This window comes from Lontra canadensis, unplaced genomic scaffold (assembly GCF_010015895.1).
Source record: "Lontra canadensis isolate GAN:19392208 unplaced genomic scaffold, GSC_riverotter_1.0 scaffold25, whole genome shotgun sequence".
Classification (NCBI taxonomy): domain Eukaryota; kingdom Metazoa; phylum Chordata; class Mammalia; order Carnivora; family Mustelidae; genus Lontra; species Lontra canadensis.
In genome coordinates, this window is record NW_022631019.1 from 12,965,855 (window position 1) to 12,982,430 (window position 16,576).

General features: G+C 55.0%; 1 protein-coding gene across 2 annotated transcripts in view; it reads left to right on the plus strand.

Moving 5' to 3' along the window:
* PAX7 (paired box 7) overlaps window positions 1-16,576 on the plus strand; it is a 95,295-nt gene that overhangs the window by 41,101 nt on the left and 37,618 nt on the right. For both annotated transcript variants that reach the window (XM_032864056.1, XM_032864057.1), the window contains exons 5-6: window positions 9,104-9,303; window positions 15,325-15,490. In XM_032864056.1, the coding sequence (XP_032719947.1) occupies window positions 9,104-9,303; window positions 15,325-15,490 (366 nt within the window). The remainder of the gene's footprint in view (window positions 1-9,103; window positions 9,304-15,324; window positions 15,491-16,576) is intronic.

Here is a 16,576-nt window from a genome sequence, read left to right on the forward strand (position 1 = left end):
AGTAGTTCCTAAGGAGGGAGGGTGCCCTCTATTAATGCGTCTCACCCGCCCCTAGCAGTGGAAGCCTGGCTTGCTTTTCCGTTCCTACCAACGACTGTCATTAAGAACATTCTAGAGGGGTGCCTGGGTGGCTCAGTGGGTTAAAGCCTCTGCCTCGGCTCAGGTCATGATCTCAGGGTCCTAGGATCGAGCCCTACATCGGGCTCTCTGCTCTGCGGAGAGCCTGCTTCCCCGCCCACCCCCACCCCTGGCCTGCCTCTCTGCCTACTTGTGATCTCGGTCAAATAAAATAAAATCTTAAAAAAAAAATTCTAGAATCACAGGACCCACAGTGGGGTTACCCAGCACGGGGAAACACCCAGTTATAATAGAGAAATCAGAGTTTCCACCTTCAAGACACTCCCAGTCTGATCGGGAAAGCGCAACCTCTCTGTAAGGCCGAGGGTCCTCAGTTCGATGGCAGGGAGATGCCATCCTCACACGCAGGAAGTTCAGCAGACGCTCTCGCAAGCCGGATGATCCTGTGCATTTGGTTAACAGAAGAGATGAATTAGACGTTCATCATCCATCTCCGGCAGGAGCCAATGCCAAGCGCTGGGAGGGTGGCACGGGCGGCGGATGCGTCCCTCGGGGGTTCAGGGAGAGCCTCGTGGTCTAGGTGAACTCCGGGTGCAGCTTTGCAGGAGGGGGGTCTAGGAGGTAGAGTAGAGCGTCAGCCCAGGCCCCAGCATGGTACGAAGGCCTGGAAGGAACCTGCAGGGTAAGGGGCTCCTGGGCCCTTGCAAAGCCATTGGATGCCTGGCTCCAGTGGGCCTCCGGGGCCAGCTGCCCGGCTTTCATTTACCCTTTGAGCCTCCTTTCCCCACCTGTAGAATTCGGCTGATCATACCCGTCCCTCTTAGGGTTTCCCCGGGATGCTGCGATTCGTGGCAGTAAAGGCACCCGGCGTGGCCAGAGCACGTCAGCTGCTGCTAGGTTTATTCTCCGGAGACCTTCATGCCCAGTCCTGCCACAGGAGGCTTTGTGCGACCTCAGAGCCCTGTCCTCAGGATCTGAGGGTCCAGCGAGCCCCAGGTGGAAGCCCTTCCTCGAGGCTGAGTCTGGAAGCAGGGGGTTCGATGGACGAAAGGAGGCAGGGGCCAACAGGGGTGCTGAGCCCTTTTCCATCTCTGCCTCCTTCGATGACTTAGCAACTGGCTGAACCCCTCTGCCTCCCAGAGTTCTAGCAGTGAGGAGGGGCGAGGGGGTGGCGGGCAGAGCCAGTCGGGCCAGCAGGCTTGACTTCTCAGGCATATGGCCCTTTCACAGTGGCATTGTGGGGCGCCGACGGGTGGCCGGCTTGCCTCTTCCTCGCCCGCCATGCCGGGCAGCTTCATCTGGCCGCTGGGGCCCCAGCTGCTGTTTCCCCTTCGCTGACCTTGAGGCCTGGAGCCAGGCTTCCTCCAGGACCTGCTTCCTGAGGGCCGGGCTCCTTCCTTGGCCCTTCATGCCTGTGAGCACCTGTGCCCGCCACACCCTCTGCTCAGCGGGCCACCTTGTGCGTCAGTGATGGCCTTCCTGGCGGAGGGTGAGCAGGGGTGGTCTGTGGGCCTCCTGGGGTTTGTGCCAAGCACTGGGCTATAGGAGAATGAGGGAGGAATAACAAAGGGGTCGCCGTTCATTCAATCATTCATTCACACGTGCATTCATTCCTTTGTGTTGTGTGCTCTGAAAATGTGCCTGCCTGTGGGCGGGGTGCAGAGGGAGGTTAAATTCTCGGCCTATGCCGACACCAGTAACACCAGCAATAATGAGGGGCGCCTGGCTGGCTCAGTCGGTAGAGCATGCGACCCTTGATTTCGAGGTTGTGAGTTCGAGCCCCACATCAGGAACAGAGATAACTTAAAAATAAAGTCTTCTTAAAAAACCCAGCAATCGGGGCGCCTGGGTGGCTCAGTGGGTTGAAGCCTCTGCCTTTGGCTCGGGTAATGATTCCAGGGTCCTGGGATCGACCCCAGCATGGGGGGGGGGTCTCTGCTCAGCAGGGAGCCTGCTTCCCCCTCTCTCTTTCTCTGCCTGCATCTCTGCCTACTTGTGATCTCAGTCTGTCAAATAAATAAATAAAATCTTTAAAAAACAAACAAACCAGCAATCATCGCCATCATTATCATCATAATAGTTCATGTATATTGAGCACTTACTGTATACCCAGCGCTGGTATAAACTCTTGTCTTATAGTAATTCATTTAATCTTTGTGCATGATGACTTATGATTACTTTCCTCGTTTTGCAGATGAATCTGTGACCCAGAGGAGGGGAGTGACTCCCGAGTTAGTGTGGGGAGCAGTCCAGGAGTACCGTGTAAGAGGCACCGCTTGGTGTTTCTTGAGGTCACTCCCACCCCCACCCCGTGTAGCCGCATGGCACCCCACGGGGTCGGCACGCGGATTCTTATTCCCAGGAATGGGTGGGGAAATGGGGATCCCAGAGGTGAGTGACATGTTCGGGGTCACATAGCATCTCAGGGTGTGAGCCTGGAGGACCAGCTGCCCCCTGCCAGGCTCTCTGAACCAGAGGGGACTCTGGGTCTGGAGGCATAGCTGCTTAATGTCTCAGTGTGGGCAGGGGGCTCTGGATCCCAGCACCATCCCATTTCAGAAATGAAGAAAGCGAGTTTCAAATGTTCAGCAACGCTGCCCAGCATCTATAGCTTGTCAGGGGTGGATCTAGAATTCAAACCCAGGTCCATCTGACCTCATGTTTCTCTCTCCACTGCCTGCCAGCCTGGGCCGTAAAGATGGGACCCATTGACAGGCTTCCTTTAGGTGCTAGCATAGTGGGCTCTGCTGCCCGCCGAGCACCAAGCTTGGCTCTTCCTGTCCTTACATGAGGTCGATGAGTAAATGGCTAAAATAGCGCAAAGAAGAAGTGAAGAAAAACTGGTGATTATTTGTAAGGTTGTCTTAAAGTCAGAGGAAGAGTGTTAAAGGAGATGGTGAGCTGAGCTCCTCCTATAGTGGGCTTGCTCGTGCCCCCAAGTCACCTGCCCTCTCCCCTCCCCTAGCTCACAGCTGCTATGGCCCCTTCCAGAACTCCGCATTTGCAGCCTATGATGCCAACAGGTTAAAGAGTCCAAGTTGGAAGGACTCTCTTGAGATCTTTGTTTTAACCTCTTGCTTTAGCAGGGAAACCTTATTTTATTTTATTTTATTTTATTTTATTTTATTTTATTTCAAAGATTTTATTTATTTATTTAACAGACAGAGATCACAAATAGGCAGAGAGACAGGCAGAGAGAGAGGAGGAAGCAGGCTCCCCGCTGAGCAGAGAGCCCAATGCGGGGCTCGATCCCAGGACCCTGGGATCACGACCTGAGCCGAAGGCAGAGGCTTTAACCCACTGAGCCACCCAGGCACCCCAAAACTTTATTTTAAATAGCTACTCCCAGACAATTCCAGCCCTCTACATACTCTCTCTTCTTTCCCACATGTGACTTGGGCTTGGTTCACAATTCCCTACAGAGACAGTTCTGGTTCCATCGCAAGACAGTGTGGCCCTGAATTCTGGCAGTGCAACAACACAGTACCACTTCAAACAGTACTGCTTCCTTCTTCCTAGAGATGCCCCTTCTTAGCCGGAGTGTATAAGGAGTGCCCTCTAGTGCCTAAGAGCAGTACTAGGCTGTTAGCAGAGAAGCCATGACCCAAGAACACCCCACAGGGCTCCACATTTTGTAATGCAAATTCTGTACCTGCAGTTCCAACTTTTAAAAAGGCAGCCTGGTGGGGATGGATAGGGACTTCCCAGAGAAAGAAAAGGTTTGTCAGGTTTAGGTTGTAATAAAGTGAGAGTTCCACCTTGCCTCTCCTTTCCTTGAGTTGGGAGAGTGAAGCTGGGCCATTGACTCAGTTGCTGTAGAGTCAGACAGAAATCCCCACCTCGTCAGTGCCTCTCAACCCCCAGGAGCCCTCCCAGAGGGCAGGACTGAAGTGAACCAAGTGTGGACAGTTTGAGCCCCAGCAATGACAGCACAGAGGTGGGCGCCTCTGAAACAGGTGGGGGGGTGACCTAGGAAGGCTTCCTAGAAGAGAGATCCCAAGCTAATCGAAAAGGGTGAGGATCAACAGAAGCTCACATTTCTTGAGCACTGCTGTCCCTGGTACTGTTTCATGTGCCTCAGTATCCTCTCATTCATTCATTCATTCATTCATTTGTTCATTCATTCAACAGATATTTATTTGGTCATTCACTTTGTGTCAAACATTGGAGACTTATCAGTGAACAACAAAGATGAAACCACCCATTTTCATGGAGTTCTAGTGATGGCCCAGACGATGGGGGGAGGGGCAAAAAAATAGAAGAGTTAGCCCATGTGATTGTGATATGTGGTGTGGAAAAAGGCAAAGCAAACAAGGTGGGCATGGGGGGGGTCTCTAATATTATCCATGATTTACATCCAGGCCAACTGCTTCAGGAGCCTGTGCTCTGAGATGTCCGCTCACTTTGGCCCAGACAGTGGCCAACGGCAGGCCTAGGGGGGCACTGGGAGGGCGCTCCAAGCAGAGGGTACAGTCTGTGCAAAGGCCTGTGGTTTCCAGAGCAGGAGATGGTTGCTGGAGTCCAGGGAGAGAGGAGAGGGCATAATGAGCCAGGGCTGGGGATACAGCTATAGGTGGGAGGTTTGGAGCCCACAGGGATTCTGAGTCCCGTACCCCTCCCCCACCCCTGCTTTGGTGCTGGGCTGGCTGCCTGGGAGGCACTAAGTGGGAGGGAGAGGGTACTAGGGCAGAGTACCAGGTCTTCGATCTGGACACCGGGGTGGCGGTGCTGAGGTGGGTACCCAAGAGAAGTGCAGGCAGAGGTGGTGGACAGGAGGGGCTAGCCTCCAGGGAGCTTCCATGCGGGCTCCAAGCCCGGCCTCTCTGTCCCCCCCCCAACACCACCGAGCTTGGGATCCCAGCTTCCAGCCCTTGTGTGGGGCCCAGCTCCCGCAGGCACTGGTTACAGCTGAGTGGTTCTGCGGAGGGGCCGGGAGGGCTCCCGCCCTGGCCCCAGCTCTCTGGGCCCCCAGCTGAGCTGTAAATGACTTTTCCATTTTCCGAGACCTGCGCCCAGGCCTGTTTGGTATTCAGGGACGCCAGGCCCACACTCGCCAGCTCTCGGCTCTGCCCGAATTACTTGATTAAAACGCATATCAACTATTATGTGATTCGTTTCTCTGCCGCAGCTCAAGCCGGGCCTATGTTAAACTGTAATAAAGACTGGGTTTGGAGGCAGCAAGGAGGGGGATCGCCGGAGCCCGGGTGGGAGGGCGTCGCTGGGTGGGGGTGGGGGCTGCACTCAGAGAAGGACCCCAAACCTCAAGGCCACCGCTGTCTCCCTCAGATCTAGGAGGACTGGGATCCGCAGCTTCCTGCCCTCTGAGAAGCTGGTAGAGTTCCATCTCCTTTCAAGTGTCTTCCTCTGGCCAGGGGGAGAGCAGGAGAAGTTTGGGGATGGGGATGGAGAACAAGCCACCTGGGGCCCCCTCGTCCCCCCCCCCACCGCTCAGAAATGGAATTTTCCACCACCTGGGAGTATTCCGCGGCAAAGGGGACTTTCGCTGGGCTGGGAGTCCTGAGTCCTGGGTTTTCTTCCCAGCCCCACCACCCCAGGACTTCACTGATCATCTGTAAAATGGGGCTAATAGTGTCTGCTCGGTCCTCTGGGGTTATTGGGAGAGACTGCAGCAGAACAGGGACAGACCTTGTGAACTGTAGGGTGCTGCATACACATTGGGTGATGACTGTTGCTGTGTGTCCGAGTTCAAAAGGCATTTTGTAATTGTTCTGCCAAGCCCTATTCATCTAAGAAGGCTTTTACTGAGCGCCTGCTGTGTGCTAGGCACAGTGTCTGCTCCATTTGGGGATCTCCCAGTCCGATGGGACCTAGAGACCCAGAAACAGGCAGGTTCGGAGTCCCCTGATGAGCCTTGAGAGCCCATGAAGGGGCCCAGAGACCAACGTGGACACGCTCAGGAAGCCTTGCTGGGGGAGACCTCCCATGAACTGGGTTCTGCTGCATGAGCCAGAGGAAGCCCAGTGGAGGGGGTGAGGCGTTTCAAGCAGAGGGAGCTCACGATTCAAGGTAGGAGGTGTGAGTTGGTCTGGCTTGGTCTTTTAAGGATGCCGAGAGCTGGCCAGAGAGGCGGGTAGAGTGATGGGCTTATCTGCCCACGTGGTGGGACCTCACTGGTATCGCAGAGGCTTCTAGAATCAGTGGCTTTGAGTGCCAGCAGGCTTGGGAAGAGGGGCAGTGGCTGAGGTAGAAGCTGGAAGGGATGGTCCCTCGTGATTTTCTCTCTACTTCCAGCAACCTAGTCTTGGGCTGGGCTCGGCCCTGAGCAGACCTCATTCTTGCCCACTTTTAAGCTTTGACAAACCCAACAGCTCCTGTCACCCTTCCTGTCCCTCATCCATTTCATTCTCAGAGGCTCTCCAAAGTCCGGCAACTGTCTTGTGTTCCGTGCCTGTCCTGGCCCCGATACTTATGGAAGCCGTGTTTCCTCTATCAGACTGGGAAATTCCCAAAATGGGTTGTGTGTGTGTGGGGGGTGATACCTCCTCCATCAGACTGGGAACTTCCTAAGACAGAGGTTCCCCCATAAGGTTGGGAGGTGGGGCAGTTTTATCCTTGTGCTGTGTTGGACTCCCCACATCCCTGAGCAGGGACAGGATCCAGGAACCCAGAGAGCGGGTCCCTCGCTATATCCCTCTGTCTTGGGGGCTCTCCCCACACCTGCATGAGCTCTGTCCCACCCCTCTCTGGGATCTTTCCATCTCACAGCTGTTTGGGGCAGAGGGCAGGAACTGCTGCTGGCCAGGAGGCTGCTCCGCCACAGCCCACCCCCAGATCCTCTGTTCAGTGAATGTGCTTTGTGTCCATACTGCCCATGGGACCCCCTCCCCATGCCCCTCTGGGTTATGCAGTGAATTTCAGGATCAAATCCTTGGGAATAGTTGTCTTTGGCTCTGAGCCCCAGATGTGCTGGGGAAGGTGCCCCAGGATGCCAGCTGTTCCAGCTTGGTCTCCTCTCAATGATGGGAAGCTGGGCAGCCGGGAATGGGGAGATGAGGGGGTTGGATCTGACCCCAGGTCTCTGCCTTTGGGGACAGTGTAGGCAATGATGAAGGGAGGGCTCCTTGCTTTTGTCTCCTTTGTCCTGTGGCATCACAATCAGGGACAGCCTGGCAGTGGCCAAGAAAAAGCAGGGATGACTGCCCAATGAGCAAGACAGTAGGACAGAGGGAAGGAGACCTGGGACGGAAGGGCATTACTCAAGCCCAGATGCCATCCGAGCTCTGGATGCAGCCCTATGACAACGTTGCCCATCGTGCCATTTGCCACGCCAGGCCTTGGCAAATACTCTTACCGTGACCTAGAATGTCTGTCCCATCCCTAACATCTAAGAAGCTGTATTAGGTGTTTGGGGGAGGGAAGAAGAGGCTGTCCCTTGTGGGAGATGCCTAGACCTGATTGTATAACAGACCGTTAAAGGAGTTGAACAAGAACAGGTGTGGACACTTCCTGAGAGATTATGTGACTCAGTTTCTCCCATCTGTACAGTGTAATCACATGATTGACTCAGACTGAGTGCTGTGAGCACAGTGTACCCAGGCCGGGGTGGGGGGCACCACCTAGCAGGTGCTCTGTTGATGCTCTGGTGAATGACAGTACATCTCCAGAGAAGGAGATGGGAGGGGAAGGGGAGAGAAACTGAAGGCAAAGAGGAAAGAGAGAGAAAGCAGGAATGGGAGGAAGATAATCTCTGACAACCTGCTTTCTCTTTCCCTCTCCCTTCCTTGGTCTTTTCTCCTGGCCCTACTATGTGCTCCCCACATTCCCCCGGGGGCCACAGAGGGTACAGCTCTAGAGCCCCGGCTAGGCTATTCCTTGCTAGCATCCCCTCTGCTGGACCAAGATGGATACGAGGCACAGGATCAGTGGGCTCGGGAAGCCAGTTCAGTCCCCAGGGTGTCTTCAGCTCTGATGCCAAGGAGCTTGATCAAACCATTCCTGCAACCTCATTGGTCTGGCACCTGGTCTGATAGCCCCATCTAGGGCTGAGAAGTAAGCTGGCTCCAGACTCCTGGGCTCTCTCTGCACAGGAAGCAATGATCTTCACCCACCCCAGACTCCAGGGGGGGTGGAGGGGACTATCGGGTTGGGGCCATGGCCACAGCCAAGGTTGTCAGGTAAGGTCTCCTTTTCCAGCCTGGAAGTTTACTCACAGATCCTGAAACACCCCAGGAAGGGCTTTTGTGTAGAAGTCAAAGTCCAAACCCTTCATATTATAAGCAGGGAAACTGATGCCCAAGGAGGGAAGGTAACCCTCCTGGGGTCATGGTTCTGGGGATTTAGGGGTTGAATCAGGTCTAGAATCTAAGCTTCTGGGCTTCCAGCTCTTAGCACATGCACGTGCTCTCTGTCTCCCTCCCTCCCCTTCTTCTGGCCTTCCTCCTAGCCCTAGGGGTTTTTGTTTTGTTTCTTAAGATTTTATTTATTTATTTGACAGAGAGAGATCACAAGTAGGCAGAGAGGCAGGCAGAGAGAGAGGGAGAAGCAGGCTTCTCGCTGAGCAGAGAGGCCAACACAGGGCTCGATCCCAGGACCCTGAGACCACGACCTGAGCCGAAAGCAGAGGCTCAACCCACTGAGCCACCCAGGCGCCCCTACCCTGCCTTTTTCTTCAAGTTAGGTGTATGGAGATACAGTTCACAGCAAAATTCTCTCATCTTGGAGAATATAGTTGTAGGAAATTTCAGCAAATGTATTTCATCATGGAACTACACTGAGTCCTATGTCGTGGCCATCCTTCCATGTCAGTGGAACTAACCAAAGTACCCAACTATAGGGGATTTAAAAGCAAGACCAGTCATGCCATAAAATATGTAGCCAGTCCCCTGAGGCTGGGCATGGAGGTTGCGTCCCCCATTCACTCTGGTGAGCAGTGCCGTGGGAAACACGCTTCCTGAGCTCAGGAGCGATCTGACGGTCAGCAAGACAGTGGGTGGGAAGGCAGGCACAACGTGCCCCTCCGCCTCACTAGGCCCGCTCCCTCTCCTTCCCTCCCACCTGGCTGCAGGGAACCGGCTGGACGAGGGCTCGGACGTGGAGTCAGAACCCGACCTCCCTCTGAAACGCAAGCAGCGCCGTAGTCGGACCACGTTCACGGCTGAGCAGCTGGAGGAGCTGGAGAAGGCCTTCGAGAGGACCCACTACCCGGACATCTACACCCGCGAGGAGCTGGCGCAGAGGACCAAGCTGACGGAGGCACGTGTGCAGGTGAGGCGGGGCCGTGGGTGTTTGCCCTGCGGGCATACTGAAGCTGGCAGAAGGAGAAGATGGAGGTGGCCCGCATCCCAGGGTTGAGTGGGCCCCCAGAGGGCTCTCCAGCGGGTGGTCCAGGGACTGTGTAGATGAGGAAAGCCACTGGCACGTGATGCGGAGTAAACGGGCAGTAAGTACTGCTTGACTCACTGAGCACGGGGTGGGCAGCCTTGGGGAAGCCAGGACGTGCAGTGAGGCCTGCTGGATTGTGCTCAGCCCTCCAGGGAAGGGCCAGAAGAGAGGGCTCGGGATGCATAAACGGCTCCAGATCTCAGATGAGGGGAGGAAGTGACTAGGAGGGAAATTGCTGAGAGGCCTAGCTTCTTAAGATAGGTAAAGAGCTTCCGGGTATAGGCAGCATGCAAGCACACGGAGCAGGCACGTTCCTGGTGGGTTAGCAGCATCAGAGGGAGGATGGGCAGACCTCGAACACTCCCTCCACGCCCACGAGTGTGCGGTTCCTCATCAGTGGGGCTGGGGGCGGGGGAGGTGGAGAAGGAGCCGAGCCTGCCTCCTGGCCGGCAGCAGGGGAGGGAGCAGTCTCCTGTCCCCAGGTCAGGGAGGAAGACAGAGGGTCCCGTTGAGCATCTCCTGAGGGAACCCATTCCTGGCCCATCTTCTCTGCAAGCGAGGGAGACGGGTCTGTAGGAGGGCCCCCCAAACCGTTCACGAGGGACTCCCAGCCGAGCGCAAGCAGCCTTTGCTGGGCACCCACTTTGAGCCTTCTCTTAGACCTGGCAGAACTTCAGACCGCCTTGTCAGGCATGGCACCTCTGGGCAGGCCACAGGGGCGGAAAGAGGCTCGGAGAAGAGGCATGCCCAGGGACACAGAACTGGGCCCGGAACTCAGTCCTGCTGGATTCCAAAGCCCAAGTTCTTTCTATGGGGAAGGAAGAGGTTGACTCAGAGCCTAGGATTTGAAAGCAGTAGGGAAAGTTCTAGAAGCAAGCTGGTATGTAGGCTCTCCAGGAGCCAGTGTACCTCTCTCCACCCTCCCTGCCCCCACTCCTGGAGTGGGGGGGTCCGTGGCTGCCTTTGAGGGAGACCCCCAGGGGAAGGGAGCAGGCGGCAGCAGCCAGCTCGTCTCATTCCCGCCCCTGCTCTGCAGGCTGATATCTGAGCCTGCCCTGGGCTCCCGGCCTCCCTCCCCCGGCTCTGATCCTCCTGCAGCTGTTCTCCTGGGCACATTCCTGGGTGCTTTCTCATTCCCACGTCTGGCGGCTGCGGCTGCTTCCCACCACCTTGAAGCCTGACTGCGCCTTGTAAAATTTCCTGGCTGTCAGGGCCGTGCTTTTATTGGCCCAGGGGACCCAGAAACAGGTGTCACTCAAGGTCCAAGGACGGAGGGGGGCTGGGAATAAGGGGAGCAGGCAGAGCCCAAGCAAATGTGTAGCGAGGGAGCCAAGGCAGACGTCTTGCTCATTTGCTCATGCCGACTCCTCTGCCATCCTTTGGGCTCCCCCAAGGCAGCGAGTCTTCCCAATTTTAGCCTGAGAACTTAGCTTAATCCCAGCAGGGCAGAGGTCCATATATGTTGGGTTTTAAAAGGACAAACAAAGATTGACTCCTGAAAAACCAGGAGATGAATGATAGAACATTTGGCCTGGAGAAGAGATTTGGAAGAGGCAGCTAAGAGGCCCCTGAGGGGTGGGACTGGGAGCCACAGGCCTGGGTTTGCATTGGTCTCTGACTCTAATCAGCTGAATTACCTTCAACCGATCAGTTTCCCTGAGACTTAGTTTCCCATCTATAAATAAAGGCAAGGAACTAAATGATCACTAAAGCTCCTTAAAGTTCTAAGATCCTTATTTACTGACAATCAGAGCTGCCTTGTGAGGTGATGAGATCCCCATTACTGGAAGCATTCAAGCCAAAGTACAACGTCCAGTGGATCAGAAAGCCTGGTGAGAGTGCTCCTGCTGTGGGTAGTCGGACAGGGAGCTCAAAGCCTCCTGAGCACTGCGCCGAGTCTATGGTTTTGGGGTCTCGGGTCTCTGTTTCTAAGAGTCTGTGGTTCTGGGATTTTGCAGTCCTGAGACATGTCATCTCAGTGGCCCCAGTGAGGTGGTGGGAGGGTAGAGCCGGTCAGAGCAGGCTCAGAGCCAGATGCTGAGGTGTGAGGTCCAGCTCCAGCACGCATCCCTCCAGCCTTAGTTTCCACATCTGCAAAGTGGAGGTGACATTAATAGCCCCCCTTATTCTAAGGGTTCAGTGTTTACACATGAGAAAAACACACACTCAAAGTGAAGAAGTGCCTGGCACACAGAAGCGCCATAGGCGGGGTACATTCTCATTAAGCTGCACCTGTTCTCGGTGGTGCCAATCCTGGCCACCATGGGAACTCCCGGTGCCTTCCTCTGGCACTCACTTAACGGAGCACCTATCCCACGCAGGACGCTGGTCTAGGCGCCGGGGACCGAGCAGACAGAAATCTCTACTGTCACGGAGCTGTAGCCCAGGAAACAAGGAAACAGGAACACATGTCAGGCGGGGTTCTAGTAACCCAGCTACGTTCCCTCCCTCGGGCTCTGCTCCAGCGGGCTTTTGAAGCCTGCAGGTGTCACTTGGCATCTGTGATGTCTGGGGGAGACACCCCTGTCTCGCCGGCGGGCAGCAAGCCACCAGGAAGTGTGGGAAAGGGGGTCAGGCAGGAGGACACATGCCTGGGGACCAGTAACTTCCTCTGGAAGAATCTTCATTTTTAAACAGCTGGGGGCCAACCATGCATCTTCCTTGGAGGTAAACAAATCCACTTTGTCCCGAGTGCAAGGATCTCTGAGCCTGTGTATTTCCTCCAGAAACAGAGCCACCCTGAATGGAATCCCATTTTAGAAGCACTAGAAGGACTCACTGATGAGCCACGGTGACTGCATCTTTCCCTAAGAGTAGATCGTGTTTATCGTGCCCTTCTTCTGAGCTAGGGACGATGTGTTCCACCTACGTCATCCTTAGCACCCTCCCTGTAATCCTAGAAGGTCGGTATGGTCAGTCACTCCCTTTCCAGGTGAGAAATCTGAGCTTTAGCAGAGGGCAGAAATGTCCTAAAGACACAGTTACGAAGCACCAGTGCTGGGACTTGAACCCAGGTCCGCCTGTCCCGTTCTTTTCTCCTGTGCTCCATCCAGAGAAGGACCAGATGGAATATTCAGCTCCATAAAAGCTGCTTCCCACAGTGTCCTGCTCCCAGGGCGAGGTATTGAGAGAAGGATCAAAAATGGTTACCAAAACTCGGCCTCTGCTCTCAAAGAACGCAGCGCTGATTGGGGATTTTGGGTGGGTGCTGGGGCTACCCCTGTCCCTCCCAGAGCCTCCGCTCCCCTCCTGTGAATGGGCCACCCGCCCCAGTTGCTGGCTAAGAGCTCCCTCAGCTTAGCCATCAGAGGCTTTTCTAGAAGGATGATAGTTGCCCATGTTGTTCTAAGCACTTGGCCAGTGTGAACTCATTGGAGGTCCAGAACCACCGGAGGGGATTGCCAGTGTTAGGCACAAAGAAGCAAAGGCACAGAGGGATAAGGGAATTTGCCCATCTTAGCTAGGAGTTAGAGGCAGGAATCAAGCCGAGGCTGTCGGGCTCTAGAGTCCCTGCTCTTAATCATCCTGTTATACTTTGTGAGGAGGGAGGTGCCTGCCAGGATGGAGGCATTCCAGGGGAAACAGAACAATAGAGGAAGAAGAGGTGAGAGAATTGACAGCAAAGGGCGTGTCATCTCCTCCAGGAAGTCCTCCCAGATTCTGAGAGGTGAAGTCAGAAGCCCATCCTCACACCTCCTCCCAGCACCTGTATGTCCCCTGAGCTTACTGCCCTGGGAAACAGGCATTCTTTGCCTTGTCTGTCACGTGCCCAGGCAGAGGGCAGCTTGAAGGAAGGCTGCGAGTGTCCCGTTCTGCTCTCCATCTTTAGCATCTCACTTGGCACGGAGCAGAGTCCCAGCAAAGGTTTGAGATGAGAAGGAGGGAGGGAGAAGGAAAAGACCCGGAAGGACGGGAGGGGAAGGACGTTTCCAACCTCCTTCAGTATTCTTCATTCGAGGAAGGGGTGACCCCCAGCTAAGGGACAGCGGCAGCGTGCCACACGGGAGCAGCACCTTGTCTCCCACACACCCGGAAGGCCTAGAGGACGAGCAGAGCGGTTCAGGGCTCTTTAAGGTCTGCTGTCTGGGATAGTCCTCCCGCATGGGGTGCTAGGAGGCACACCCTTTGGGAAACACAGAATGGAAACAAACAGGAGCCCCTCCCCCTCTCCCAGAAGCAGGGAGCGAGGAGACACTGCCCCCTTTCACCAGTTCAGAAGCTCCTCCGTCCAACAGTTGGCATCCATCCCACCAGGAGCCCCCTGGGGAGTGGGAAGAAGCCGGGACCTTAATTTTGATCCAAAGCCCATTTTTCACTTCTGATCTGACCACCTCCTCTCCTTTCTCTGCGCGTCTTCAACGCATCAGAGGCAGCTTTTCTGTTCATCTGTCTCGGAAAGTTAAGCAGAGCTCCTCTCCTCCAGAAGGATCCAGAAAACGAAAGACACCAGGGGCACATAAGCACTCTGCTCCCCACCATCCAGCTGAGACTGCCCTCCCCCGTGTCTGCAGACATGGTCTACCAGTTGGGGGAGGGGATCTTAAGTGATCATATGCCAGGACAGGTCAAGGTCTTCATTGGGTGGAGCGGTTGGCTCCCAACTGAGACTTACGGCACCAGCCCTGGCAAAGACACACCAGAGCATGTCTCTATAGCCTTGTTCATTTGTTCGTTTGTTCAACAAGTATTCCGTGAGCACCTCTGGAGCCATAATCGTTGAGCAAGGAGGGTGTGGCCTCTGCCCATGGGGCTAGAACCGGAGGGGGAGACAAAGAGAAGCATAGCAGAAACAAATATGTAGACTAAGCACGTGTGTGGGGGGAGCTCACGAGGAAGCTGGGGGCCTCTGGCGAGGAGGCAGGACCTGCCTGAACTTGCCTCAGATGCGGTGATTAGGGAATCAGAGAGGAGGAGGCGTTGCCACTGATCCTGCTGGTGGAGGAGTCGGTGGCGGGAGAGGGTCTCGGTTAGAGGGAACAACATGTGAAAAGCCCATGGGTGGAAAAGAACCCCCCGCCTCGCAAAGCAGCCCTTGGGTCCCACACTCATTCCCCTTTTTGGGCCCAGAACTCATTGCAAATCCAGACAGGGGAGTTTAGAAAGTCAGACTGATTTAAGTTTGAACCTCAGCTTCGTTACAGCGAACTGTGTGGCCTTGGGCAAAGTATTTGACCTCTGTGAGCCTCAGTTTCCCCTTCCATGAAATGGGACTAAAGGGATGTATCTCATGGGTCTCTGTATGGACAGACGTGAAACACCAGCCCAGGGCTTGGAGCAGAGGAAGCCTCAAATGTGTTATTTTTCCACGGATGCCTAATGAATGCCTTTGTCTGTGTGAGGTGGGTTTTCCAGATCAAGGGGGCCTGTGCTGGGTAAACAGAATTTAGCAAAGCCAAGCCACTTGGCTCTGGACAAAGGACTGGTTCTTGAATCTGTCTCTGGACAGTGGGTCTCATTCAGGCAGGTTCCTGACATGGGGCTTCCTGGAGGAGGTGGGGGCAGCATGTGTTAGAACGAGGGTGGTCCCCCACAGATGTCCTTTAGGACAGGAGCCGCTACAATGGAAGGAACACTGCACCCAGAGTCCCCCCAGACCTGGCTGTGCGTCCTGCTCACCCTTTCACGTGGAGGAGTCACCTGCTGTCTCTGCATCGCTGTTTGCTCATCTGTAAAATGGGGATAGCAATGATACTCCCCTCGCTGGTGGTGAGGACAGGATGGGATCATGCCCACGGGAGGGCTCTGCCTGCTGTCCCGAGCTGCAGGAAGCTGGGTATCTCCTCCCACAGAGGAGGATCCTGGTTGGACAGAGGGTGATGGCTCGGCGACCAGTTCTAGCTGTGGCTCAGCTCTCCACTCAGAGCCGGGCTGAGGGCTCTCCACTCTCCGCTCTCCACCCCCCAGGTCTGGTTCAGTAACCGCCGCGCCCGCTGGCGTAAGCAGGCAGGAGCCAACCAGCTGGCAGCGTTCAACCACCTTCTGCCCGGGGGCTTCCCGCCCACCGGCATGCCCACGCTGCCCCCCTACCAACTGCCGGACTCCACCTACCCCACTACCACCATCTCTCAAGGTGAGTGTGCAAGCTTATTAGGGTACCCCAACCACACCCTTTCACCCCGCCCCCACGTTCCTCCCTTCCTTAACCAAGAAGGAATCATAAGGGCTAATTTTTAAAGATTTTATTTATGTGAGAGAGAGAGAGAGAGAGAGAGAATGAGTGGGGGAGGGGCGGAGGAAGAAGCAGTCTCCCCGATGAACACAGAGCCCAACACGGGGCTCAAAGCAGGGCTGGATGCAAGTCTCGATCCCAGGACCCTAAGATCATGACCTGAGCCCAATTCAGATGCTCAACCAACTGAGCCACCCAGGTGCCCCAGGGCTAATTTTTTTAAATGACCATTTGTCTATTTGCATATGGATAGACTATTAGGACACACACACAAAAAGGTCTTGCCCTTGAACTTCTTGGTTCTGCCCACAGACCACAGAGCATCCAGGTGAGGGCACAACATAGCCTTCCCACACACTTTTAGCACAGAGCTTCTCAAACTGTAAAGTCATGTGCCTCTCCTGCAGTCGTATTAAAATGTAGAAGTGACATACAAGGTTACCCTCCCTCCCAAGACCTTCCCTCCATTCTGCCCCCCACCCCAACCCTCTTCCCCACCCAGCACACATTAGCAGTCCCACTACTTGACGTCGGACTCATGAAGTCCCCGTGGCTCCTTCTTAAAGGGCTGGCAGGCTGGAGTTCTGGAAGCCCAGGAGGCAGGGGACCTTCCCTATGATTCTTGATGAAAAATGGAGGATTGTCCCGTCCTCTGGAAGGCTGCGTGGAGGAACCCTGGCAAAGCAGAACAGCAACCCACAGCCAGGAACAGAAACAGCAGCTCAAACCCTGGGCCCACCACTCACTAGCCTTATCACCTTGCACAAATGCCCCAACCCCTCCAAGCCTCAGTTTCTTCACCTGTAAAATGGGAATCGTATTCTTGCTTCATACCCTTAGCCAGTGCTCGTAATGGCACTTGGCAAGTGGTTGGTGCTCACAAAATGCTATCAGGACAGGCCTGCATAGATTAACAGAATCCCCAGCAAGGTGTGACTCTGAGTCCAGATGACATTTATTGAGCACCTACTGTGTGCCAAACACTGA